General features: G+C 50.8%; 1 protein-coding gene across 1 annotated transcript; it reads left to right on the forward strand.

The window, feature by feature from the left end:
- The first annotated feature begins 3937 nt into the window (after nt 1–3937).
- On the forward strand, nt 3938–12333 carry SNX20 (sorting nexin 20). Its single transcript, XM_081511393.1, has 4 exons — nt 3938–4059; nt 7185–7323; nt 8775–8926; nt 10469–12333. Exons 2-4 carry the CDS (start codon nt 7194–7196, stop codon nt 11135–11137), a joined length of 951 nt encoding a protein of 316 aa, XP_081367519.1. The 5' UTR covers nt 3938–4059; nt 7185–7193; the 3' UTR covers nt 11138–12333.
- Nucleotides 12334–24172: the final 11839 nt, after the last annotated feature.

The following is a 24172-nucleotide window of genomic DNA, read 5'->3' on the forward strand; positions in this document are numbered from 1 at the left end:
ATGGAGGCAACAGCCAGGGAAAATTTGCTTCCAGCCTCTAGCACTTGCTGGGCTGGTTCTCATCCAGGCTACCCAGGTTCAATTCCGGGGCAAGGAACTAAGATCTTGCTTCAGGCCACAGCTCATTGCTGCTTCTCTGAGATCAGTGTTTCTGTGTTGGGAGTCCCAAGCTTGTCACACACCCAGAGCAGCAGTGAGTAGTAGGTTACAGTGCTCAATTATTTGCCCAATGTGGAATGCTTTGGTGCTGAGAGATCATTAATTTAATCTCATGTTGCAGTTAGAGCAACTGACATTCAGAGAGGTCAGTGGCCTGCCCAGGTTTCACAATGAGTCAGGAGTCACAGACCAATCTCTGCCCACTCATTCATTCATTCACACAATTACTGAGCACCCATTAAGTGGCAGATGCTGCGGTGGGTACTAGGGACAGAATGCTGACACAGACCAAGTCACCACAATCAAAGCATTCGAGATGCGCACTAAACAAGTAAGCCAAGCAATGATGGGTCTAGACAGAGGAGCCAAGGAGGACTGCACAAAGGAGAGACAATGGAGCTGCCCCCTGGAGATGAAAAAGAGAAGAGCCCATCATGGAAGGAACTGAGAGCAGGCATTGCTGGCTAAAGGAATTGCAAGGACAGAGGCTGTGCAACACGTTTGAGGAACAGAAAGCAGTCCGGGTAGCCATGTGGTATGTAATGCTGGGGGGTGGGGTTGTGAATGAGGTCAAGAAGGGAGCAGCCAGCAGATCACAGAGGGTCCTGGTTTAGGGGGGGATGTGGTGGGAGACACAAGTGAAAGGTCCAAGCAGTGTGAATTCTGGCAGAGACACCTAGACCCTGAGATACCAGCACTTCCCTTCCTGAGTCCCCAGGGCCTCTCCGTGTTCCCTCTTCACCATCTGGTTGCAGAACTGCGGTGGGGGGATGCCAATTCCTGCCGCCCCTCCCACCCTCATGACAGTGGGATCTTGTCTGTCCTTGTAGACACACAGAGGTCCTCTACCTTGTAGAGCCCTGTCCTTCAAAGAAAAGCCAACCCCTGGCAGGTGGCCAGGCATGGCCTCTCCTGGTCACTCTGATCCACCTAGGTCCTTCCTACACAGGTCAGACACCCCTGCATGGCTTGTGGTTTCCAAAGAGCATCCTCCGCCCCCAGAAGAGGAAGCAATGGCTTCTACACACTTCTCCCCATGGTTGCTGGTTGCTGGGTGGGAGGCTCACAGTGCTGTAGAGAAGGGCTCAGAGTCTACCCTGGCATCTCAAAGATCCCAGGCCTAGAACTGGACTCAGAGAGGAGAAGAGATGGAGTTCCAGCCTCGTTCTATACAGAGCCTGCATGGCCATGACACACCAGGCATTCCATGGGGCAGTGCATGGTGCAGGTGAGGGAGAAATGGCCCCTGCACCCATGGGGCTCGCCAGCTAGCAGGCCAGAGGCACACTATTGATGACCCAACTCCTGAGACCCTGCCATGTGTGGATACTCTTTGTATAACAGGGATGGCGCTGCAGAGCAGTTTATTTCAATAAACAAGGCCAGCAGGTGAACATGAGGGGGAAAAAAAACCACATTGGACCTCCTACCTCACACCACACACACAAAATCTACTTGCTCTAAGGGTATTAAACAGCGCTAAACGAGAAAGGTGAACTAGAAATGTTTGTAGAATAACAAGAATTGCTTGTATTTGTATATTACTTGCTAGGTACCAGCATTGTCCTAAGTGCGTTGTGCATCTTAAGTAGGTCATCTTAAGCTTCACAGTTGTGGCAGAAATAACCATAAAGAACAATAAAAGAGCAATGTCCAAGGTCTGTTCAAGTCCGCTGCTTGAACAACATCCAAGGTATAACATTGAAACAAAAGATTGATATGGTTGAACGCTTTAAAGTTTGCAATTTCTATTTCTCAAGAGACCTCATTATAGAGAGTACAAATGCCAACCTTAGGATGGGAAAAGATACTGAGAAGCACATGCACCTAATCATCACATAAAGAATATCAGGGACCACGAGGAAAACAATCCAATCAAAAAAATGAGCAATGGACTTGAACAGGCCTTTCACCAAAGACAATGGAAAGATGGCAAATTAGCCCATGAAAAGATGCTCACACTCACCAGTCATTAAGGGAAAACCATGATGAGATACCACTGCACACCCACTGGAATGACTGGGAAAAAAACCCAAAACTGACCACACTAAGTGTAGGTGAGGATGTGAAACTTCTAGAATATTCCTACACTGCTGGTGTGACTGCAGAATGACGCAACCACTCAGGAAAAGGGTTTGGTATAACTGCGTACACTTGAAGCCATTTATACTCTGAGACCCAGTAACTTCAATTTAGATAAACCTGCACTTGGATGAATGTGCAAGGATATTCCCAGTAGCACTGATCATGATGGGCTAAACTAGCAACCACTCAAATGTGCATCTGCAGGAAAAAAAAAAAAGGATAAATACTGAGGTAGTCAAATAACGTAGCAATATAGCAGGGAAAATGAAAAAAAAAAAAAAAACCTTCAGCTAAACACACACAGGCTAATGAATCTTATCCACAGAAATGCTGAATGAAAGAAGCAAGGCACCAAAGCCTATAAACAGTATGTGTGGTTCAGTTTTTAACTCAAAAAATTAGTAAAATGGGGACTTGTCTAGTGTGTTGGTGATCAAGAATCCCCCTGTAGGCTACGGTCCATGGGGTCGCTAAGAGTCGGACACGACTGAGCGACTTCACTTTCACTTTTCCTATTCATGCACTGGAGAAGGAAATGGCAACCCATTCCAGTATTCTTGCCTGGAGAACCCCAGGGATGGCGGAGCCTGGTGGGCTGCCGTCTACGGGGTCACACAGAGTCGGACACGACTGAAGTGACTTAGCAGCAGCAGCAGCAGCCAATGCAGGGGACACAGGTTTGATCCCTAGTCTGGGAAGATCCCACCTGCTGCGGAGCAACGAAGCCCGTGTGTTATAACTATTTGAGCCTGTGCTCTAGAGCCTGGTAACCACAACTACTGAAGCCTGTGCACCCTAGAGCCCGTGCTCTGCAACAAGAGAAGCCACAGCAGTGAGAAGCCCGCGCAGCAGTGAAAACCAAGCACAGGTGATATATAAATAAAATGAGTAAAATGAAACTTTATTGTTTGGGGATCTGTTGGTAGGTGATAAATTACAAAGAAAAGCAAGAAATTTACCCCCATCAGAATCAGGACCGGGGAGGGGGAGGAAGAGACCCATGGTGGACTTAGAGGCTGGGGGAGGTGCTGGAAAGCCTTTATTTTTTTTTTGTCTGGCCCCAGCCTCCTGCCCTCTGGCCACAGCACTGTGGCCATAAATCACACCACTGCCCAGAGGTTTGGCCTCCCTGGTACTTTCCGTCTGGTATGTGGGATGCATCTTCTGCCCGAGACAGGCACTCTGAATCTAACCCCCCACGCCCTTCATCTGGCCCTGCTCCACGCCCCACCAGTTCTCTGCTCCAAGCCTCAGTTTCCCCATCTGTCCGTGAAGGAGGATGGCCCGCGCCGTGCCTAGCTCACTAGGGTAGGATGTGCTAAGTGCTAAGTTGCTTCAGTTGTATCTGACTCTGTGCAGCAACCCCATGGACTGCAGTCCGCCAGGCTCCTCGGTCAGTGGGATTCTCCAGGCAAGAATACTGGAGTGGCTCGCCATTTCCTTCTCCACTAGGGTAGGATAATGAACATTAAAGAGCTTCTGTCCAAATGGTAGAGGTTGTCGAGGACCCTGAGGGTCTGCCAAGCTGCTGCAAGGCTGTGGGAACTGAGATGCAGGCCCACCGCGCCCTCCCAGATCCTGCCCAGAGGGGCAGCTCTGTCTATCAGCCAAGTTCATTACCTACCGGCTCTCATCAGCCAATCAGCTGTGGCGACCGGGAGCGGGTCACACAGCCTATTTCCTGTTTTCAGACGGGGGAACTTAGCAGAGCGGCAGCCACTGACCTGCTCACCCCGAGCTTGGAATGGAGAGCTGAAGGGGGCCGTGTGACACGTCTCCAGGACCCCTGGACACGCACAGGACCAGACGCCTCAGGTCAGTGTCTGATCCCAAGTTCAGCGGGCCTCTGCCTGCTTGTGACCTGAGCCCCTTCCCCCGTGACCAGCCCTCGGTACCTCTGGGGGGCAGGGTGGGAGGGAGAAGGGCTAGTGACAGATACACGGGGCTCCCCTCAGATATGAGGGGCTCCCCTTAGCATACTGGAGCAACTCCTCGACCCTCCATCGCCTCAATTCCTTTAAAAGTGCCAGGTGCCTCTGCACCCCTTCTTGAGCCTGGGGAATACCCCACCACACCTGTGTTTCTCAAAATGTGGTGCCAGGGAACCCCTGTCTCAGCACAGCCATCAGATCTGGATCAAAATGCAGAATCCAGGGCGCACCCCAGGACCTGCTAGATGGGACTCTCTGACACAGGGGACAGGAAGTCTGCTTTTTACAAGCGCTTGACACCTCCACCCCCATCCCCACCCGCAAGGAAGTTGTGATTGTGATGCATGCTCACATTTGTGAGTGTGCCCGTCTAAGGTCCAGGATCTTCTGCTTCCTGGGCCAGACCAGGGTGCTTTACTCTGCTGACCTCTCAACCCTGACAGGAAGTCCCCTGCAGGCCCTCAGAGAGGCAGTGTGGGCTCTGAAGGGGGCCCTGTGTGTCCATCAGCATCAGAAGAAGACCCGGCCTGGCGGGTGGTCCTTGGAGGGAGAAGAGATGCTCAGGGTGCCTGGGAGGGAAGGAGCAGGGAGACCGCTCCTGGAGCTGGATGGTGGAGGGGGCTGGGACTCTGCTGTCTGCTGGGCCATGGACAGGCCCCCAAGCCAAGAGCACCAACACTTGTCATATTTTATTGTAAAGTCTAGACATCTTTGCTCTGCGGGGTGGGGAGATGGGAGGGAAGGGCCCACAGAACCCCACGTGCAGCTGTCCCCCGAAGAGCTTTTGGAGTGACAGGACTGCTTTCCCCACTTCACAGATGAGGGAACTGAGGACTAGAGCCTCCATGTGCAGCAGTGACAACTTTCTCCTTGCCACTTTCCGGTCTCAGCCCATCCCATAAAAGGAAACCTCCAGGAGTTGGCTTTGGCTGCTGAATTTGATTTTTATTCTAAGCCCTGTGTTCATGCTCAGCTTTCCCAGGTCTTTTGCGGAATGCCCCGCCAAGGCCATCATTCCTGGGATCTCACAGGGTCTCTGGGCAAACAGTGCTTCTGACCTGGCACCAGCTCCTTGATCAAGACAGCAGAGCTAGATCAGGGACCACTGAGGCCAGTTTTCCTTGCCATCACCCATTTTACAGATGAGCTAACTGAGGCAGGTGCATAGGAGTGCCCACAGGAATCACTGAGCCCCACAGAGTCCTGGGTACCAAAAGCTCCTTAGATAAGAGAGAGTGTGGACCATCTGCTATCTTGCCTGGGTACCTACCAGAATATAGAGAACCTGTTCTTCACCATCTTGTCAGAAAGACAGGGGTGGTAGTCATACCTCTCAGATGGGGAAACTGAGGCCTGGAGTTAAATAACTTACCTAAGGATCCACAGTTGGTCAAGACTTCTTAAGGGGAAAAAACTATAAGGTACTCAAACACGTGCAGCCGTGGGTCAACCGTGCCCTTCTCTGTGCTCCAGTTTCCTGTCTGTTTAGGGTGAGGCTGGATGGAGGGTTCTAGAGAGCTACTCACTGGACACCAGCACAGACCTTGCTGGAGAACGCCCGAGGGTTAAGGGACACTGAGCGTATTAAGGGATCCAAGCGATGAGGCCACCTGCACCCTTCTGTTTGGAATTTCTGTGGCCTAAGTGGTACCCCAGCTACTCCATCTGAGCTGATGTTTTAATTGTCCCCTTTTCTAATTCATCTCAGACATTTTAAATTCTATTCCAACTTACATCTTAATTCAGAGTCCTTTATTTCTCAAATATTTCCCAGAGCATCTATCACATGTCAGACACTAAGAGAGACCGTTATGTGGTGCCTGGGACCCACACAGCCCCGAGCTGAAGCTTTGCATGGTGTGCCCGACTTAGCCCTCACACCAGCCTCATGAAGGTTATTATGCCCCTTTCATAGGTAGCTGAGGCCCAGAAAAGTTAAATAGCTTCCAGGTACCAGCTCATCTTGCTCACTTACCTGGGTTCCAGACAAGAGTTATGCATAAACTAAACTCCAGGACTCCCGCTGCCCACACTCCTCTGAGTACCAGGGAGAGGATTCTGATGGCAAACCAGCCTGCATTGGTATCCTGCCCACCATTTACCAGCCCTTGATTCTGGCAACTCTTAAGTCTCAGTTCCTTAATCATAACATGAACAGATTCAGATGAAGTGAGTGGGTATTGAGTGCAGGGTGTGAAGCCTGCATGTCACAAGCATGAGGCTTTGCTGGTTGGGCACACTTACCAACTACATGACCTTAGACTAAACCTCAGTTTCCTCATCTCTTACTGAAGTCATGACAAGATTATTTTGTGTTGTGTTAGTCGCTCAGTTGTGTCCGACTCTTTGTGACCCCATGGACTGTAGGCTGCCAGGCTCCTCTGTCCATGGGCTTCTCCAGGCAAGAATGCTGGAATGGGTAGTTGTTCCCTTCTCCAGGGGATCGTCCCAACCCAGGGATCGAACCTAGGTCTCCTGCATTGCAGGCAGATTCTTTACCATCAGAGCCACCCGGGAAACCCCATGACAGATTATTGTGGGTATTAAATCAGACAGTGGATGTGAAGAGCCTGTGTGTGTATGAAGTAAGTATAACAAGTTGTTAGTAAATGTTTGCTTAAAAATAGAGAGAGAGAGAAGGGAAGGATATATGCCAGTCTCCCTGTTTTGGACACAGATTTCATTTGTACATGTAACATAAAATGGAGTATTGGCACATTTCTCTGGACAAGCCAGTGTCTTTCTCTTGATTTGTCATCAAAGCCATTACCTTTGCTTGAAATCACATCATTTAAAATTCAGAGTAACTTGATAGTGTAAGGACAATAGAAGAAGGTTCTGCTCAGCCTTGGACTGATCTGTCCAGGAAAAGGCCTGACCTAGGTTTAGCACCTGTCAGTTGGTCAGAGGGCTAGGTGGGCAGTGGAGGGCTCAGAAGTGGCACTCCAATACACACAAGGACCCCCAACAGGAGTGGGCACTCACTGTTCTCTCTTGTTTTCCTGGCAGCCTTGGAGCATGGCAAGTCACAAGCATCCTGGGAGCCCTGGGTGGATAGGACCCATATCCCAGGACATGGCAGGTACCACGCCGAAAGCATCAGCCACCCACCCAGACTTCCCACGTCTAGGACCTGAGGACCACTTAGGTGAGCTTGAAGCTTGGGGCTTGTTGGAGGGCATAGACATTTGAAGACATTTGAAATACAAATGTGGGTACTTCAGTGGAGGCTACAAGAAACAGGGAAGCTCACTTAACTTGGGTTATCACGAAGTACCCCCTGAGACAAGGATTTGGTGCAAGTGGTTTATCCAGGAGGTTGGCAGGGGAGTGGGGAGGCGAGGAAGGGTATAGGGAACCAGTACATGGCATGGTGAAAAGGTTACCACTGTGGGTGACTCCCAGTGGGGGTCATCTGGGAGACCGTATGGAGCACACCTCAGAGCTGTCCCACCTGGAGGCAAGGAGGCCAGGCTGCTGTTCACTGGCCCCATCCTTCATCGACAAACGATGCTCCACAACACACTGCAATGGCCCAAGGAAGCCCTCAGGGGAAATCCTAAGTGCTTCCAATAGAAGCCAGTGCAGTGTTCCTGAATAGTGAGTACCAAGGGGGCGTGGCCGGGCACTGACAGTGTCTGCTATAGCGCCACCTCCTGGAGGAAACACCTGCCATATTCATGCAACCCTTTAGCACATGCCCAGTGAATGCCAGCTCTGCTCCTGGCCCTATGCAGGCACGAGGGAAACAGGATCAGTCAAACACCTCGCTGGCCTTCAAGTTTAGTAAGGAAATAGATCTGTAGAAAATAATTTAAGATGCTCCAAAAAGGCTACATGGACAAGGTGGGAAGCTCTTATTCTAACAGCAAAGGGCCATTGAAGCAACACCTGGGCTGGGTCTTGAAAGACACAGTTTGGAAAAGGGCTCCTGGGACACGTGCCCCTTGAAATAAAATGCACAGTGACTTGTGCTTTTAGCGGGGAGGAAGGATCCCAGTCTTTCCCAAGATTCTCAGGATGGCCCAATGCTCAAGTGAGATCTAAGACACACCGTTATTTCCCGGGCAGGGAAAGAGGATGGCATTTGCGGCAGAAGAAGTGGCAAGTGCAAGAAAAAGCAGGGAGTGTGGGAAATGAGATGAGAGAGGAGGGAGAGGGTCAGCTAAGCTGAGCCTGGAGCCAGGCAGCCTCACAGCTCCCCGCACCATCTGCTGGGGTGTGCTCAGCAGGCTGGCAAGGACCACAGCGTCAGCCAGGGCTGTGGGGAGGATGGAAACCAACCAGCCACATCCCTGCTGGATGTGGAGCGTGGGGTCTCGTGACAGCTGGAAGGAGATGATACAACGCAGACACATTGTGTTTCACAACAAGAAGCCACTTGGGATGATGGGCCGCTCCAGGTTGTCCGTGGTAGGATGAATTCAGCCGGGTTGGGCGCAGGAAGCTGGCTGATGCCAGACTTGGGATGACGAAGGGGGATATTCACAGCGCTTCTGGACTCCTTCTGCTCATCCCAGGCAGACCCAGTCTCCTCCCCCAATCCTTGCCCCTAAAGCGCACCAACCTGTACTAGTCCTTAAGTGCTCATGCTTCCAGACACCCAGGGCAGCCCGAGCTCCAACTCCAGCATGACCACGCGGGAGCTGCAGGAGTACTGGCGGACCCAGAAATGTTGCTGGAAGCACGTCAAACTGCTCTTCGAGATCGCCTCTGCCCGCATCGAGGAGAGGAAAGTCTCCAAGTTTGTGGTAAGCAGAGACCAGAGAGTGATGGCTCGTCTTCACAGCCTCCTTCCTGGCATTGGGCAAGGCTGGTGGGGCCTCAGTCTCCCAGACCATGAAATGGACCGACACACTTTAACTCACAGAGTTCTGGCAAAAACCAGTCCAACAGTGAGATTTCCCACTCACCACTGTGAGGATGGGAGGAGTCAAGGTCCCTTATCCTAAGAAGCAAACGGCCCAGTTTAATCCTGTGTTACCCGCTATTATCATCTGCGTCCCTTCTTCATTGCTTTTGAGATCCTTGTATAATTTTTATTATTATGTACCTACTTTTTTTTCTGTGAAGCGTATCACTTTCTAAAATGAATAGATTTATTTCCAAGGGAGATACCTTTAATGGAAAACCAGCATAAGAAAAGGTCAACATTAAAGTAAGTAGAAAGAAAGCTCAGGGCTGTCATTAAATTTTAGCTGGTTACCATGGTTAGTGGAAAGCTAGGCTTGAGGCTGATTTCTTTGTTAAATGGCTTCCCTGGTGACTCAGATGGTAAAGAATCTGCTTGTAAGGCGGGAGACCTGGGTTTGATCCCTGGGTTGGGAAGATCCCCTGGAGGAGAACATGGCAACCCACTCCAGTATTCTGGCCTGGAGAAGCCCATGGACAGAGGTGCCCGGTGGACTACACTCGTGGGGTCACAAAGAATCAGACACGACTGAGTGACTAAACAACTTTTCACTTTCTCTGTTAAAATGGAACCTCAGCCTATGTCAGGCGAGAAGTCAATGACAATGGGAGAGCCACACAAACCTTTCTTTGCCACCCTCCCGTGCCCCCCCACCCCCGTTCCTAGCAAGGGGCTGCAGTAATAATAATCGCTGACACCGAGTGCTGACTGCACATCATGGCTTCAGTGCATCAACCCATTTAATCCTCGCCCAGTGAGGCAGGCCAAGTCACTATCCTCATTTCATGGGTGAGAAAACTGAGCCTCAGAGAGGTTCAAGTACCCACCTAAAACCACAGAGCTAATGTGGTGGGCTGGAATCATTACCTGGGCAGTCTGTGCCCTTCATTGGCATCCTCTTGAAAGAGAAGAGAAAAGAATAGTTTTCTTACTATATAATATCACTGCCTAATGATCACCCATTTCCAGGGTGATCTATATAATATCACTGCCAGTGTATTACCTAAAACCATCTCCGAGGAGTTCCACACTGGGAAAACACTGATCGTATTCAGCCAAGCTTCCCAGTTCAGTTTTGACCCTGTAACACCAAGAGCCTCGCTCAGCCAGCAGTTTCCTGTGTGGACTTTCTACCCCAGGATGCCTCCCCAACCCCCCTCCGTCGCTTGTTCCTTTGTTATTCTCGGGTTGACTTTTTGTCATTCATGATTCACTTTTATGGCTCAGCCAATTTAAAACAGAATCGCAGATAACGATCACCCAATTTCCAGGACAGGCTTTCCGGGCGACCGTCATTATTTCACCTCCTGGGCTCTCCTCTGTCAGTGCAAACCCGCGGTGAGGCTGTCGTCAAAGGCGCTCTCCCTCCCTCTCTCCGCAGATGTACCAGATCGTGGTCATCCAGACCGGGAGCTTTGACAGCAATAAAGCCGTCCTGGAACGGCGTTACTCCGACTTCGAGACGCTCCAGAAGAAACTCCTAAAGACTTTCCGGGAAGAGATCGAAGACGTGGTCTTCCCCAAGAAGCACCTGATAGGGAATTTCACGGAGGAGATGATCTCGGAGCGCAAGCTGGCCTTCAAGGAGTACCTCAGCCTGCTCTACGCCATCCGCTGCGTGCGCCGCTCGCGCGAGTTCATCGATTTCCTCACGCGGCCCGAGCTCAAGGAGGCCTTCGGCTGCCTGCGCGCCGGCCAGTACACCAAGGCCCTGGACATCCTGCTGCGCGTGGTACCCCTGCAGGAGAAGCTCACGGCGCACTGCCCCGCGCTGCGCGTGCCCGCCCTGTGCGCCATGCTGGTGTGCCACCGCGACCTGGAGCGGCCCGCAGAGGCCTTCGCGGTCGGGGAGCGGGCCCTGCAGTGCCTGCAGGCCCGCGAGGGCCACCGCTACTACGCCCCGCTGCTGGACGCCATGACCCGCCTGGCCTACCTGCTGGGCAAGGACTTCGTGTCCTTGCAGAAGAGGCTGGAGGAGAGCCAGCTCCGGAAGCCCGCCCTCCGGGGCTTCACCCTGAAGGAACTCACGGTCCAGGAGTACCTGTCCTGAGCCACCTGCTGGGGAAGCTGGAGATGGGAGCTTGCCCTTGCTCAGGGGCTCATCCGGGTGGGTTTTGAGGGGGTCCAGCCACCTTGGGCTCTAGCTTGTGGCCCCTCTTCTGCTCCTGTGTTACCCCCCACCCCCGGTCTGCTGTGTTGAACCAAGATGCTCCCGGGTGTCCTTGAAAGCCTCTGTGTGTGTCCTGTGTCCTCTTGATGCCAGGCCCACTCCATCTCAAAACCACAAACCCAGCTGCAGAAACACTGAAGAGTCGTATCTGCCTTGCTGGGGGGGTTTCTGTAGGCCACTGGAGGAGAGGTTTAGGCTACACATCACAGACAAAGCTTAATCCGTTTCCTCACAGACCTCTCTCTTTAGGTGTCCAGAGTATCTTCTCTTTGCCCCTCCCTCCTCGACCTGGCTTGCATATATTCCCACCTACTATCCAAAGTGTTCTAGCTCTTCTTTCTTAGGTTTCAGCCCAATTCAGCAAAACCAAAGATCAGCTACTGCTCCTCAAGACTTTGTCCCCAGGACGGGCTGTATGTCCTCAATTGAAAGGCTGGAGGGTCCTGGTCTAGAACCCGCAATCACCACCTTGGGGTGGGTTTTTCATTTGTAAGGCAGCTGTCCTTTGAATGGCCCTTCTGGATTATGTAGAAATAGCCCTGCAGGGAGGTGGGACTCTGGGTAGAAGAGATTGAATGCTCAACACCTCCCCATTTGAGAGACAATGGATTGGGGTCCCTAAATGAAGTGGATTCCAGACCAATGACTGGATTCAGCACAGGGCCAGGAGTTAATGATACAAGCTGGTTTGGATCTTGTATGTCTATCAGGTTAGTAGTCCCTGAAGACCTAAACCATGTAGCTGAGCTTATCAGGGTGTACTAAAGAGGCTGTAACTTGGGAATCTTAGTGTGGGGCACCACACTGGCCTGAGCCAAGATCTGGCTCAGCCAAGAACAATGGACAAGCATTCGCGGAACTGCACTGAAGGTGTTCAACAGCGACACCATGTGGCGACACCTGGAGTGGCCCAACCAGGCTCTTTCCTGGAGGTTAGATACAGACGGACACAGATAAAAAAAAAGCCTTCAAGTATCTCAGTTTACTCCAGGAGAAAGATATTTTAAGTGGGAGAGATTGGATGTCTTGGAAATCTTGACATGTGGAAAATTAAAGTGTAGATGGAAAAATAAAAAGAGCTGCAATTATTTTGTAATGGTAAAAAAGATTTTACAAGTTCATCAAGTATAAAATGCTATCAACTGTTAGACGCACCAAATATTCCCTAAGAAAGAAAAAACTGCCCAACATAGGGAGTTTAGTAGGAGTTTCCAAGACAAAGCTGGGAGAGCAAAGAGTTAGCTCCCAATGTAATGGTCCACATGGAATAAACCTGCTTCATAGAAAGAAACGTTGAGGAAAGGCGTGAATCAAATATTGCATTGAGAGACAGTGGGGAATCTAGAATTTGAACAGCAAACTGGTACTCACCCAGGTGTGGAATCTAAATACACACAACATGGTCCAAGATCCTCAAGCAAGGAAGTCATGGTAAAGAGCTTCTATGCAGCTGTTTCAGGTGCCTTGCACCACCGATGTAAAGTCTCTCTGTAGGAAGTCAACATAGATCCAGGCCAATAGAGAAGAAGATGCTATTGACTTCAGAGGTGCTAAAACGTAAGGGGAGGGACTGTGCATCTCAAAATCCCATGTACAAGGTGTTCATATGTGTGATGTAGAGACAGAAGAAAAAACCTTATGCAAGGTAGAAGGGACCTAAGAAACCATATGGGAGACTTTCCCATCAGTATCCTGAAAGAACGGCTGGGTACCACAGAGTAAGGAAAAGACTCACTCTGGCTTCTGAAAATGGCCCACCCACATGTTACAGCTTCAGGGCTCCCACGTTGTCGCCTCCTGGTGAAGCTGGACACTTCCCGCTCAGTTCTTCTGATGACCTTGGCCTGTGGGTTCCACTGGTGTTTCTTCTTGCCATACACACACTGTGTCTTCATCGACTCCCATTGTCTAACGGCCTGGGGTGACCCAGATGGCTATCTCCTCCTGACATCCACCTTTGCTGCAGGAGTCTGAGGCCCACTCATTTCTTGAGTGCCAGGATCAAGTCTGTGAATTCCTCAACCCCCCTCCTTTCTTTGTGGCCCACTGAGACCCCACCAGGGTACACCACGTTTCTCTTCACCTGGGCCCCCTCCCACCCCATGGTATTGCTTAGTTTTTCTTTCCAGGGGACTCTGGTGGCAGCTAAGGGTGGACCCTCTTCTCCTGACTCTTCTCTAACGTTGAGCCCACAGCACAGTACTGTGGCTGACATCTGCCCCTAGTACTCAGGGTGGGCCCCAGACCAGATACATGAGCGTCACCTGGGGCTTATGAGACAGGCAGAATTTCAGGCTCCAGCATAGGCCTTCTGAACCAGAATCTGCGTGTTAACAAGACTCCTTCGCCCCTTCCCCTTCCTGCCCCTTGAAGGTGATTCCTTTGGATGCAGGTTAAAGTTTGAGAAGGCCCCTGTTGAACTGACTTGAAGGTGCCTTGATGATAATCATCCACAGAGCCTCTGCTGTCCAGGTTGCTGGCTGTCCCATCTCCTCCCAGCCCAGGCCTTCATCGGTACACGTGCTCCAGTCCAGGGCCCCAGGAGCTCTTGGTGGAAGCAGCATACCAGTCACTCCCATACCCAGAACCTGTGCTGAGCACTTGTCCCCAGAGCCTGCCGGGGACCTGTTCACAGCAGCCTCTCCCTCCCGCTGCCTGGTGACACAGAGCCCCGTGGTCTCCCTTTGGACTGGATTCATCATCCTTATGAGACCCCCATGCCTGGGGATGCCAGCAGGTCCTTACCTGCACGCCAGGATGGGGAAACAGTGGCTCCCCAGCACGTTCAGAGCCCTACTGTGTGGCTAGGGCTTCCCTGCTTACTGCCAGTCCACTGATGCCCAGGAGATGTCCATATCCCAAACAACAGATAAGGACACAGACACCCTGAGAGCTTAAGTGACTTACCCAAGATCACACAGCCAACAACAGGGAAAGCAGGAAATTAAATGCAGGTCTGTGTGACCTCCAGCCTGCGCTTTCCTCCCTGAGCCCCACATTGGAGGACTAGGAGGAGAGGGTCTGCCGATATGTCCCTGGGGAGAGGTCCCTTAAAGGTCATCATCACACTTTTCTCTGTTTATAGGTGGGGAAACTGAGGCCTGGAGAGGGGACTCACTCAAGGTCACGCAATGAAACAGGGCAGCTCCAGGACTGGGCCAGGGGTGTCCACATCAAAGGGAAGTGGTCTGGCAGGCAGGGCAGACAGAATAATCCGGGGCTGGGATTCCAAGAGGCCTTTGGGGGTCACCCAGCTGGACCCGGGGACACAGGGTCAGTATTGAGGCCTGAGCTGAGGTGGCTATCCTATCAGGAGGAAGGCTCTGTTCAGGGTGGGCTCTGGCCCTGTTGCCTACATGCTCTTAGCTCAGTGATGATCTCTTCCAGTTCTGCCTGCTGGGGGCAGGGGTCTCCCACCATGCCCCCAGCCCGACTCTCCAGGGTGCCTCCAGAGCATCCTGTCCTCCTGCGCTGCCTTTCCAGAATCTTCCTTGGGGGCCCGACAGCACTGCCATCTGTTCTAGCATTCACTAGCCATTTTCCTTCTGGAAGTCTCCTTTTACTTACGTCAACTGGAAAAGAAACTTCCTCATAAGACCCTCCATGGAAAATCAGAATCACTTGTTATAATGAGGAGGTGGCTATAAAAATAAACACAATGAAACCACTCACTGTTTTTACACCTCCACGGCCTTTGTCTGAGACAGGCCTTGAGTCTGAGGCCACCGACGTCCTCTGTTAACAAAGAGACAGAGACAAGCCTTAGAGACCTGTTATCACCACCTTGAGACTGCTCTTGGATTTACTCGGAAGAAACGAAAACTACTGCAAAGGGAAATAAGCTTCTGACCACATGACCTGGATCATCCAGTGTTCTCTGTGCATTGTCTCAGTCCAGTTGGGGCCTTGCTCCCATGGCCCTGGCCCCCATCCCTTTCCCATGCCCCGTATCAGCCCTGCTCTCTGTCCAACTCCTCGATTGTGGGTTTCGCCTTTGACATCCTTGGCTTCCTCACCCCAGTTGAGAAGTGGTACCCGGGCTCCAACTCTGGGTTTCACAGCCTGACATCAGGTAAGAACCCCTAAATGGAGGGGTAGTTCTGATTCATTCAAAGCCAGAACCTGGAGTGTGTCCTCTAGCTGGTGTCACTGTGTCCCCTGGTAAGAGCCAATGCCTTTCCGTGCAAGAGGCCCTGCACAAGCCCCACCCACCCAGTCAGCAGAATAGGGCCCCTCACTAGCCTTACCTGTCTGCCTGCTTCTCATCTCTCAGTAAATAATGATGAATGATGCTTCTACTCTATGCCAGGCTCTGGGAAGAGCTAGGGACATAGCGGTGAGCTGGACAGATCAGATCCCTGCCCTCATAGAGCTGCTCATTACAAGGGAGACACTCACAGAGCAAACTGAAGCTGGGACAGAATGGTCTCTCCCCAGATGGTCAGGGAGGGCTTCTCGAGGAGGAGGTGTTTAAAGGAGCCATAGGGGAGGCTGAGGAGGCAGCCACACAGAAACATAACCCTGTGGCAGGAAACTTCTCTGTGCCTGGGGAGCCTCAGCCCAGGCCTGGGCCCAGGAAAGCAACAGGCAGGCCCAGGACATCCCTTCCACAAGGTGCCTCCTGGCTGTGCCCGCTGAGAGGAAGGGTTCCAGGTGCTGACAGAAAGCCACCTGGCAACACCATCCGTGCCTTGGCACTTCTCCAGTCACTGGCCCGTTGCAACGTGAATGAGCTGGAAGCTCGTGTTTAGGGTACACGGGCCCTGTGGGTTTACAAGTGACAGAAAGCCAGGGTAATCTGACAAAGAGAAATGTATTCTCTGAAAAGCCCAGGAATAGCTTAGCTTCAAGCCAAATTGGAGCCAAAAATTCAAACCGTGATGCCTTTGTCTGGTTTCTTTCTCACTTTCGCTTTCTCTCTGTGTCTCTTTGCTCAGCTTTGCCTTCCCTCTCAACAAGCTCTCCTCCTGGTGCCCAGATGGCTATAGCAGCAGCAGGCTCAGCTGTTCCTTCTCGGCAACCCCCCCTTAGGGCTCCCACAAAGCCCTGGCTTGAAGGATGTGTAGGAAACACCCACCCACATGTCCTTTCCTGACCACAATGAACAGGCAGGGCAGACTGCAATGAATTCCCTTGGTCTTCACCACAAATTGGCCTCCACATTGTAATCTGCTGTTTAAACTTTTAAATAGACTTTATTTTTTTTTTTTTAGAGCAGTTTTAGTTTCCACAGTGAGATTGAGTGGAAGGTACAGATAGTTTTCATACCCTCTGCCCACCCACATGCAACCACTCCCCACGATCAACATCCCTCACCAGAGGGGTGTATGTGTTACAACTGATGAACTTACAGTGACACATTGTAAGTGTCACTCATTGTCATCATTGTCACTCAGAGCCCATAGTTTACATTAGGATTTACCCTGGGTGTTGTACATTCTACACGTTTAGACAGAAGTATGCACCATTATGGCTTCCCTCGCCGCCCAGTGGTAAAGAATCCACCTGCCTATGCAGGAGACACAGCAGACTTGAGTTCGATCCTTGGGCGAGAAAATCCCTTGGAAGAGGAAATGGTAACCCAATCCAGTATTGTTGCCTGGAAAATGCCATGGGCAGAGAAGCTTGGCAGGCTATAGTCCATGGGGTTGCAAAGAGCTGTACACAACTGAGCAAATGAGCACGCACGCATGCATCCACCATTATAGTATACTTAATGTGATAAATTAAACGATGATTAGAGTGATTAAATTTTATCTACATATCATGAACATTTTCCTAGAATATGTAATATTCTTCCATGCTATTTCTAACAACATAGATTTCTAATGTATGTGCCACCACTATTTTAACTGTCTTGCAAGGTTCCAGATTTTTCTGAATGCAGCCAATATCTTGATCCAATGTCTTTTTTGCATTAGTGCTCTCTTAAGGCAGTTTCTCGGAGAAGGCAATGGCACCCCACTCCAGTACTCTTGCCTGGAGAATCCCATGGACGGAGGAGCCTGGTAGGCTGCAGTCCGTGGGGTTGCTAAGAGTCGGATATGACTGAGCGACTTCACTTCCACTTTTCCCTTTCATGCACTGGAGAAGGAAATGGCAACCCACTCCAGTGTTCTTGCCTGGAGAATCCCAGGGACAGCGGAGCCTGGTGGGCTGCCGTCTATGGGGTCGCATAGAGTCGGATATGACTGAAGCGACTTAGCAGTAGCAGTTAGCAAGGCAGTTTCTAAGGAGGGCATGGCAACCCACTCCAGTATTCTTGCCTGGAGAATCCCCATGGACAGAGGAGCCTGCAGGCTACAGTCAACGCGGTCCCAAAGAGCTGGACACGACTGAGCAGTAAGCACAGTAACACAGCACAAGGCAGTTTCTAGCAGCGGTATTTCTGACTCATAAGCACTGTTACTTATTTTGATAACATTAATTCCTCTCTCTGGAGAGGCTGTACCAACCTGCTCCTCTAGCAGCTGAGTGTGAATGAAGTGAAGTAAAATGAAGTGAAAGTCGCTCAGTCGTGTCTGACTCTTTGCGACCCCATGGACTATCCAGTCCATGAAATTCTCCAGGCCAGAATACTGGAGTGGGTAGCCTTTCCCTTCTCCAGGGGATCTCCCGCGACCCAGGGATGGAACCCAGGTCTCCTGCACTGCAGATGGATTCTTTACCAGCTGAGCCACAAGGGAAGCCCAAGAACACTGGAGTGGGTAGCCTATCCCTTCTCCAGGGGATCTTCCCGACCCAGGAATCTAACCGGTATCTCCTCCATTGCAGGCGGATTCTTTACCAACTGAGCTATCAGGGAAACCCCTGAGAGATGCCCATTTCCCTGAAACTGCCATAACACTGGATGTTAGCATTTTGAAACTATTTTTAATGTGATATGAGAAATAGAATCCATGGTTTAGTGTCGTTTCCTTGTTTCTAGTGAGTATGAACATATCTCATAGGCTTCCTGATCATTTTTATGGTTGTAAAAATGTTTTTACAACCTGTCCTTTCTGGAAGAAAGGAGGGACCTGGCGAGGATCTATTCCGCAATTTTAAAAATAACCAGCAGATGGCGTTGCCGCACTGGCGGATCCTAAAGCCTCGCGGGCTGCGCTGGAAAAAAAAAATCATTTAAGCAAGAGGGAAACTGAGTGTTTCTCTCGAAAGAAAAAAACAAGACTCTGAAAAACTCTCGGAAGGGGGTTAAAATAATGCTGAAAAGAAAGCTTTGCTGGGAAAGCGCTGAGGCTTCGCTGTCTCTTAACCGCTACTTCCCACCGTGTTGTTTGGGGTACCCGCTTGGGGTTCAGGACCTCACTTCTCGGTTTCTGCTCCTTCATCTTCTTCCCCCAGCCCACACACCCAAAAGGGCAGAAGGAGGCCTCCTCGCTGCCTCCCCTCCACCTCCCCGGACCGATCAGCAGGAGGCAGTGAAACCGCAACTCCTAATAAAATGAGCGGGCGAAAATAAGGAGAGGCACGCGGGAGCCTCCAGCAACAGGACGGGTCCAGGCGCTGCGCTCCGTGGTCCGACAGCAGTTTGGCCGGCAGGCTTCTGAAGGAGGGGAAGGGGCCTTTCTCCAATATCGGGGCGGGGGGGACAGGTTGGAGGGCGTGGGCACCCACAAAGCCCTGCCCCGTGGCTTTCCACGACGGAGGCCTTGGGTGCCACGCCCCTCCCCAGATCCCGCCTCTGACCTCCTGAGGACCCAGGTGGTACCTGGGGCTTCCCATCCATCTGCCAGCAGAACTGGGGGAGAGAGAAGGGCCGCATAACTTGACTTCTTTTCGTCATTAGCCACGTGGGCTCCCTCTCGAGACTGTTGGTCAATTGTGAGTTGAATGAGTAAGTAAATGGGAGGGAGAAAGAGGGGGAGAGTGAGAGGACAAAGAGAAGAGAGATCTACCTTGCTTGTTAGAGGGTACATTCGCACATCCGGCACCATCTACTAATGCTGAACGTAGACAACTCTGTGAGGACCCACAGATCCACTCTTAAGCATATACCCTATAGATAGACAGACACCACCATCAACAGAAGACATGAATTAGAATTTCAGAGCAGGACTACCCCGCACCCACCCAGAATATTCCCCATCTAGAAACAACCCACATCTTCATCAGCAGTCAAGCAGATAAGCAAATGGTGGTACATTCATATGTTGGAATATTATATAGCCATGAATACATTGGACACATACACAGTGACATGGATGAATCTCACAAATAGGACTGAGTGGCTGAAGTTAGACACAAATGAATATAGCCTGCGTGATTCCACTGAATGAAGTTCAAGAAGAGGAGGAACTAAATGATAGAGATGAAGGATGCTTACTGAGATGGCAAAACTCCCAAAAGGGAAAAAAGAAAAAAAAAAGCAAAGAGGGTACTATGAAAGTTGAGATAGTGGCTATTACTTCTGGAGGACAAAGGGGCAGGTGATAGGAGGGGGCAGTGAGCATCTCTGTGGTATGGATAGTGTTCTATTCCTAGTCCTGGGTGACGGTTACAGGGTATTTGCTCTGTAATTTGTTAAGCTGTACAATTACATTTATGCACTTTCTGTTTATGGTGTGTTTCCCAGTAGAAACATTTTTATAAAAGAATGAATAGATGCAGCAAACACAAGTTCAATATTTATTGTGCACCAGGTAATGCAGTACTCAGATCTGGGATCTGAACCCAAGGCTTCTACCCCTAGCCTGTGTTGCTTTGTAGCACTAAACTATTGGGGATGGGCTGGGGGTCAGGGTGTGATCACATGAACTTCAAACCCTCAGACTAGGGAATGATGCAGACCAAGAGACTTCACACTTACCCAGCTAATGTGGTGCTCAGACTCCAAATACACACTCTCCTTAAACCCCAGAAAGGAATTATGAAGGTAGACCCTCAGAAATAGCAGTCTGCTAGTGGGACAGGGAGATCCTCACAGGTGCCTAATTTAAATAAAGTGGTGAATTGCAGGTATGACCACAGTTCTTTATCCCTCCCGATCACCACGTCGTTTGCCCTGAGACCCTACTTCCTCTCTCTACAGAGGCAGGGTCAGTTTCCCTACTCCTTAAGTCCTTGCTTTGGAAAGTATGATGTGGCAGAGGGGACAGGGTACTAGTTCCAAGCTTTGGCCTCAAGACACCTTGTGTGTTTCACTTGCACTCTTGAGTTTCTGCTGTTGGCTTGAGAAGAACATGCTCAGGGTCTCCTATGGGAGGATGAGAGACCCACGAGGCAGAACCAAGGGCAGCTGAGACCCAGTGACAGCCAACTGACTCCCAGACGTGAGGGCAGACTCAGTCCGGATCAGCCACCTCTCAACCATGTGATTTGTGAACCCAAAGTAACAAATTGTTTTAGGCCCCTGAATTTTGGGGCGGTTTGTTATGTATAAGTAGCTAACTGATACATTGTCTGTAGACAACTGTGGGGGGGGTGATCAATGCCAGTCTGCCCAACACCCCTGCCTTCTCTGGATTCCCTCTGAGGCCTGGAGGAGCCTCCAAGTCAATATGACCAGCGAGGCTACTGATGCTATCTACAAAGAATGTATCTGTTAGCTATTTCTACATAACAAATAGCTCCAAATCTCAGTGCCTTAAAACAAGAATTTATTATTTGAGTTCACAAATACATGGTCATATGTAGAAGGAATTCACGCCAGGCTCTTGGTTCAGCATCTTACACACCTATCTCACTTAACTCTTACACCAGCCCTAGGAGGTAGGCACTATTACCATCCCTGTTTGACACACGAGACTGAAGACAAGAGGTTAGAGAAGCAACTCAATCCCATGGCTTGTGAGAGCTAGAACCAGGATCTGACCTCAGACCCTGTGCCATACAGCTTGCCAATCCCAGCCAGCTCCCCCAGGAGGATCTGCTCCAACTTAGGACGTCAGGCCTCTGGACTCTCCAACGAAGGTCACCCCTTCCTCTGCTTGCCTTCTTCTCTCCCTCAGGGCCAGCCGGTCCCCGGCATGAAGAACGGGCTGAGCAGAAATCCTATCCTAGCAGAAGATGGTTCCTGTGGCTAAACAAGAGGCTGGTTTACAGGAAACCATCACCAGATATGATGCTTTGCAACAGTTCTAAACAGGATGAAGTGTGTTGGAACAGAGTTTGTCATTCTGATGGGGAATCTTGGAATATTTGGGTTAGAGGACTAATTCAGTCCAAGTCTCAGACATTTTTTAAGCCACAGAGTCTTCTTCAAGCGAAACTTGATATAGAAACTGAACACATAAAGAATACCAAAGCCAAGCTTTTCAGGCTGTGAGGTCGGGGAGGTCTACCTTAGGTTCATAGAGGGTACCTTTGGGGTTCCGTGGAGTACTATTTGAGAACCACTCTGGTGGCCCCGTTGGGTCATTTTGATGATGGGAAATAGTGTCAGGGTCGTAGAACACTAGAGTAGAAGAACCAAGACTTGAACTCAGATCTCCTGCCTCCCATCCCTAGGTGTCCTCTTCTGTGCCAAGTATTCAAGAATAAAAACACTGACGCCCAAAGGAAGGCATACACCTGATTTTTTTTTTTTTTTTTAGCATCCATTTTTCAAAATGGTGCACTTGGCTTCTCACCGTAGTCATTGGATAGAATCGCTCAGTCAGCAAATTTCAGGAAGTCTTTTTTTTGTTTTTTCATTGCTTTGTCATATTTAGCTTGGGGTCCACTGGAACCCTGGACCCTTTTCCCTATGATCACTTCCCTTGTTTATTACTCTCCCCTCACCTCACTGCACAGCTCTATGTAACCAGTTCCCTAGGGAGCAGCTTTTCCCCAGTGTCTTCACAACCTCCTCTACCCTCTGGGGTGATGGTCAGACCACAGATGTCTACAGACGTGAGAAGATACTCAAGAGCATTCCTCAGGTCCTGGAGGAGCTAGAGAGGCCAGGGAAGAAGCTGGATGTCACACATTACGTGTCTCTGGGTTTTGCCTGGCTGGTTCCTCCTGGAAACAGCACATGGGCATTCTCCTTTGGGAGCCACCCCTCTGTGATTCCCTTCCGTATAGTTTCTGGGAGCACTGGCTGCCCGTGGGCCAGCTTGTCCCTTCCCTGGGCCTCCATTTCTCTGCTGGCAAGTCGTCGTCACTTCCTAGGGATTCTGTAAGAATGACCACAAGCTGGGTACTCAAAACAACAGAAATTGATTGTCTCACGGTTCTGGAGGCCAGAAACCTGAGATCAAGGCATCAGCAGGGCCGTGCTCCCTCTGCGGTTCCGGTGAAGAATCTGCACCATGCGTCTCTCCAGGCTTCTGGCAGCTTCCGGCAATCCTTGCCATTCCTTGGTTTGTAGACACATCACTCTGATCTCCACCTCCATCTGCACACGATCCCCTCTGTATGTGTGTCCAAATTCCCCTCTTTCCGTAAGGACCCAGGGCCTTGGATTAGGGCTTGTCCCAATCCAGTGTGGCCTCCTCTTACCTGGATCACACCCACAAAGACCCTGTCTCCAAATGAGATCACCTTCGCAGGAACCAGAGGTCAAGAGATCCAACCTCTCCCCTCCTTTATTCACCTGGCCAGTTGGACCCCAAACACCTTTCCTTGTCTCATTTCTGCCCTCCCTGCTCCACCACATGGGTCCCCTTGATCCTCGGAACCACCCACACCTTTCCTGCACCCGGCCTTTGCTCCTGCTGGCCCATCAGCTTGGAGCGCTCTTTCTGCCACTCCAGAGCCTCCCTGGTGACCCACTGCTGTTCAACCTCCTCTTCCTTGTCTCTTTAAGAGCTCACATCCCCAGGAAAAATCATCTTGGGGTCTGCTTGGGTCCTGTCCCTCTCCCTCTCCAAGTGTCAGTTGCCTTGGGACACAGCTCACCAGGCACCTGCCCTTGGTACCTAGAAGAGTGTCTGGCAGGGCCGACGTCATGGCCGTGTGACCTCCGCAGCCACATGGGGCCCTGTCTACAAGGGCCACACACTTGGTTTAATGTTCTACTGTCACTGACCTGAAAATCTTAATACTTTCTAAAAATATTTCTGTATTTGGCTGTATCGGGTCTTCGTTGCAACATGTGGGATCTTCATTACATCATGGGGGATCTTTCGTTGCATGGCACACTCTCTAGTTGCGGCACTCAGGCTCCTGAGCACTGAGGCTTCAGTAGTTACAGCACATGGGCTTAGTTGCTCTGTGGCATGTGGGATCTTAGTTCCCCAACTGGGGATCACCTACGTCCCCTGCATTGCAAGGCAGATTCTTAACCACTGGACCACCAAGGAAGTCCCATCTTAATACTTTTTGAAAAGAGGACCCACATTTTCATTTTGCACTGGCCTCATAAATTATGCAGCCCATTCTGGTGCCTGGCAAACCGAGGACAGTTAATCATTATCAAATGCCACCACAGCATCCCTTGGGGGAGTCAGACCGTGTGCTCTGCCCCTGCCTGCAAATCTTCTGGGAGGCTGGGCCAGGATGCCACCCAAGCCTCAGCAGAGATGCATAAAGGGGAAGATGACCAGGCCAGCGAGGTAGGAAGTTTAGAAGTAGGTGAATCCTTTGCCTCCATCCCTGGGCCTCTGAAAACACCCAGGAACAGCAGCAGGAGGGCCCTGGGGCCAGAATGGATTGCAGGGCCAACTAGGAGGGTAGGGAGACAGGCTGCAGGAAACTTCCTGCTGTCCCCCAACTCAGGAACCGGCACGATGAACTCACTCACTCTGTCACACCTGGACAGCTAGGCGCACCCCTGGACGGCCAGGTGTACACCTGGAGACTAGCATTGGGAGGGGCCTCTGGCTCATCCAGTCCAGTCTCTCCCAGAGTGGAGATACAGCCATACCCCATGGCTTAAACCATCTGAACCCCAGAGTCAAACATCAATCTCCTTTATCTTCCTTCAACTGAGCAAGCCTCCCTGACATCTCCCCACTCTTGCCAAACTCTGCTTTTAGCAAAGAGGGGGGC

This window comes from Giraffa tippelskirchi, chromosome 7, assembly GCF_054371585.1.
Source record: "Giraffa tippelskirchi isolate mGirTip1 chromosome 7, T2T-mGirTip1v1.2.pri, whole genome shotgun sequence".
Taxonomy (NCBI): domain Eukaryota; kingdom Metazoa; phylum Chordata; class Mammalia; order Artiodactyla; family Giraffidae; genus Giraffa; species Giraffa tippelskirchi.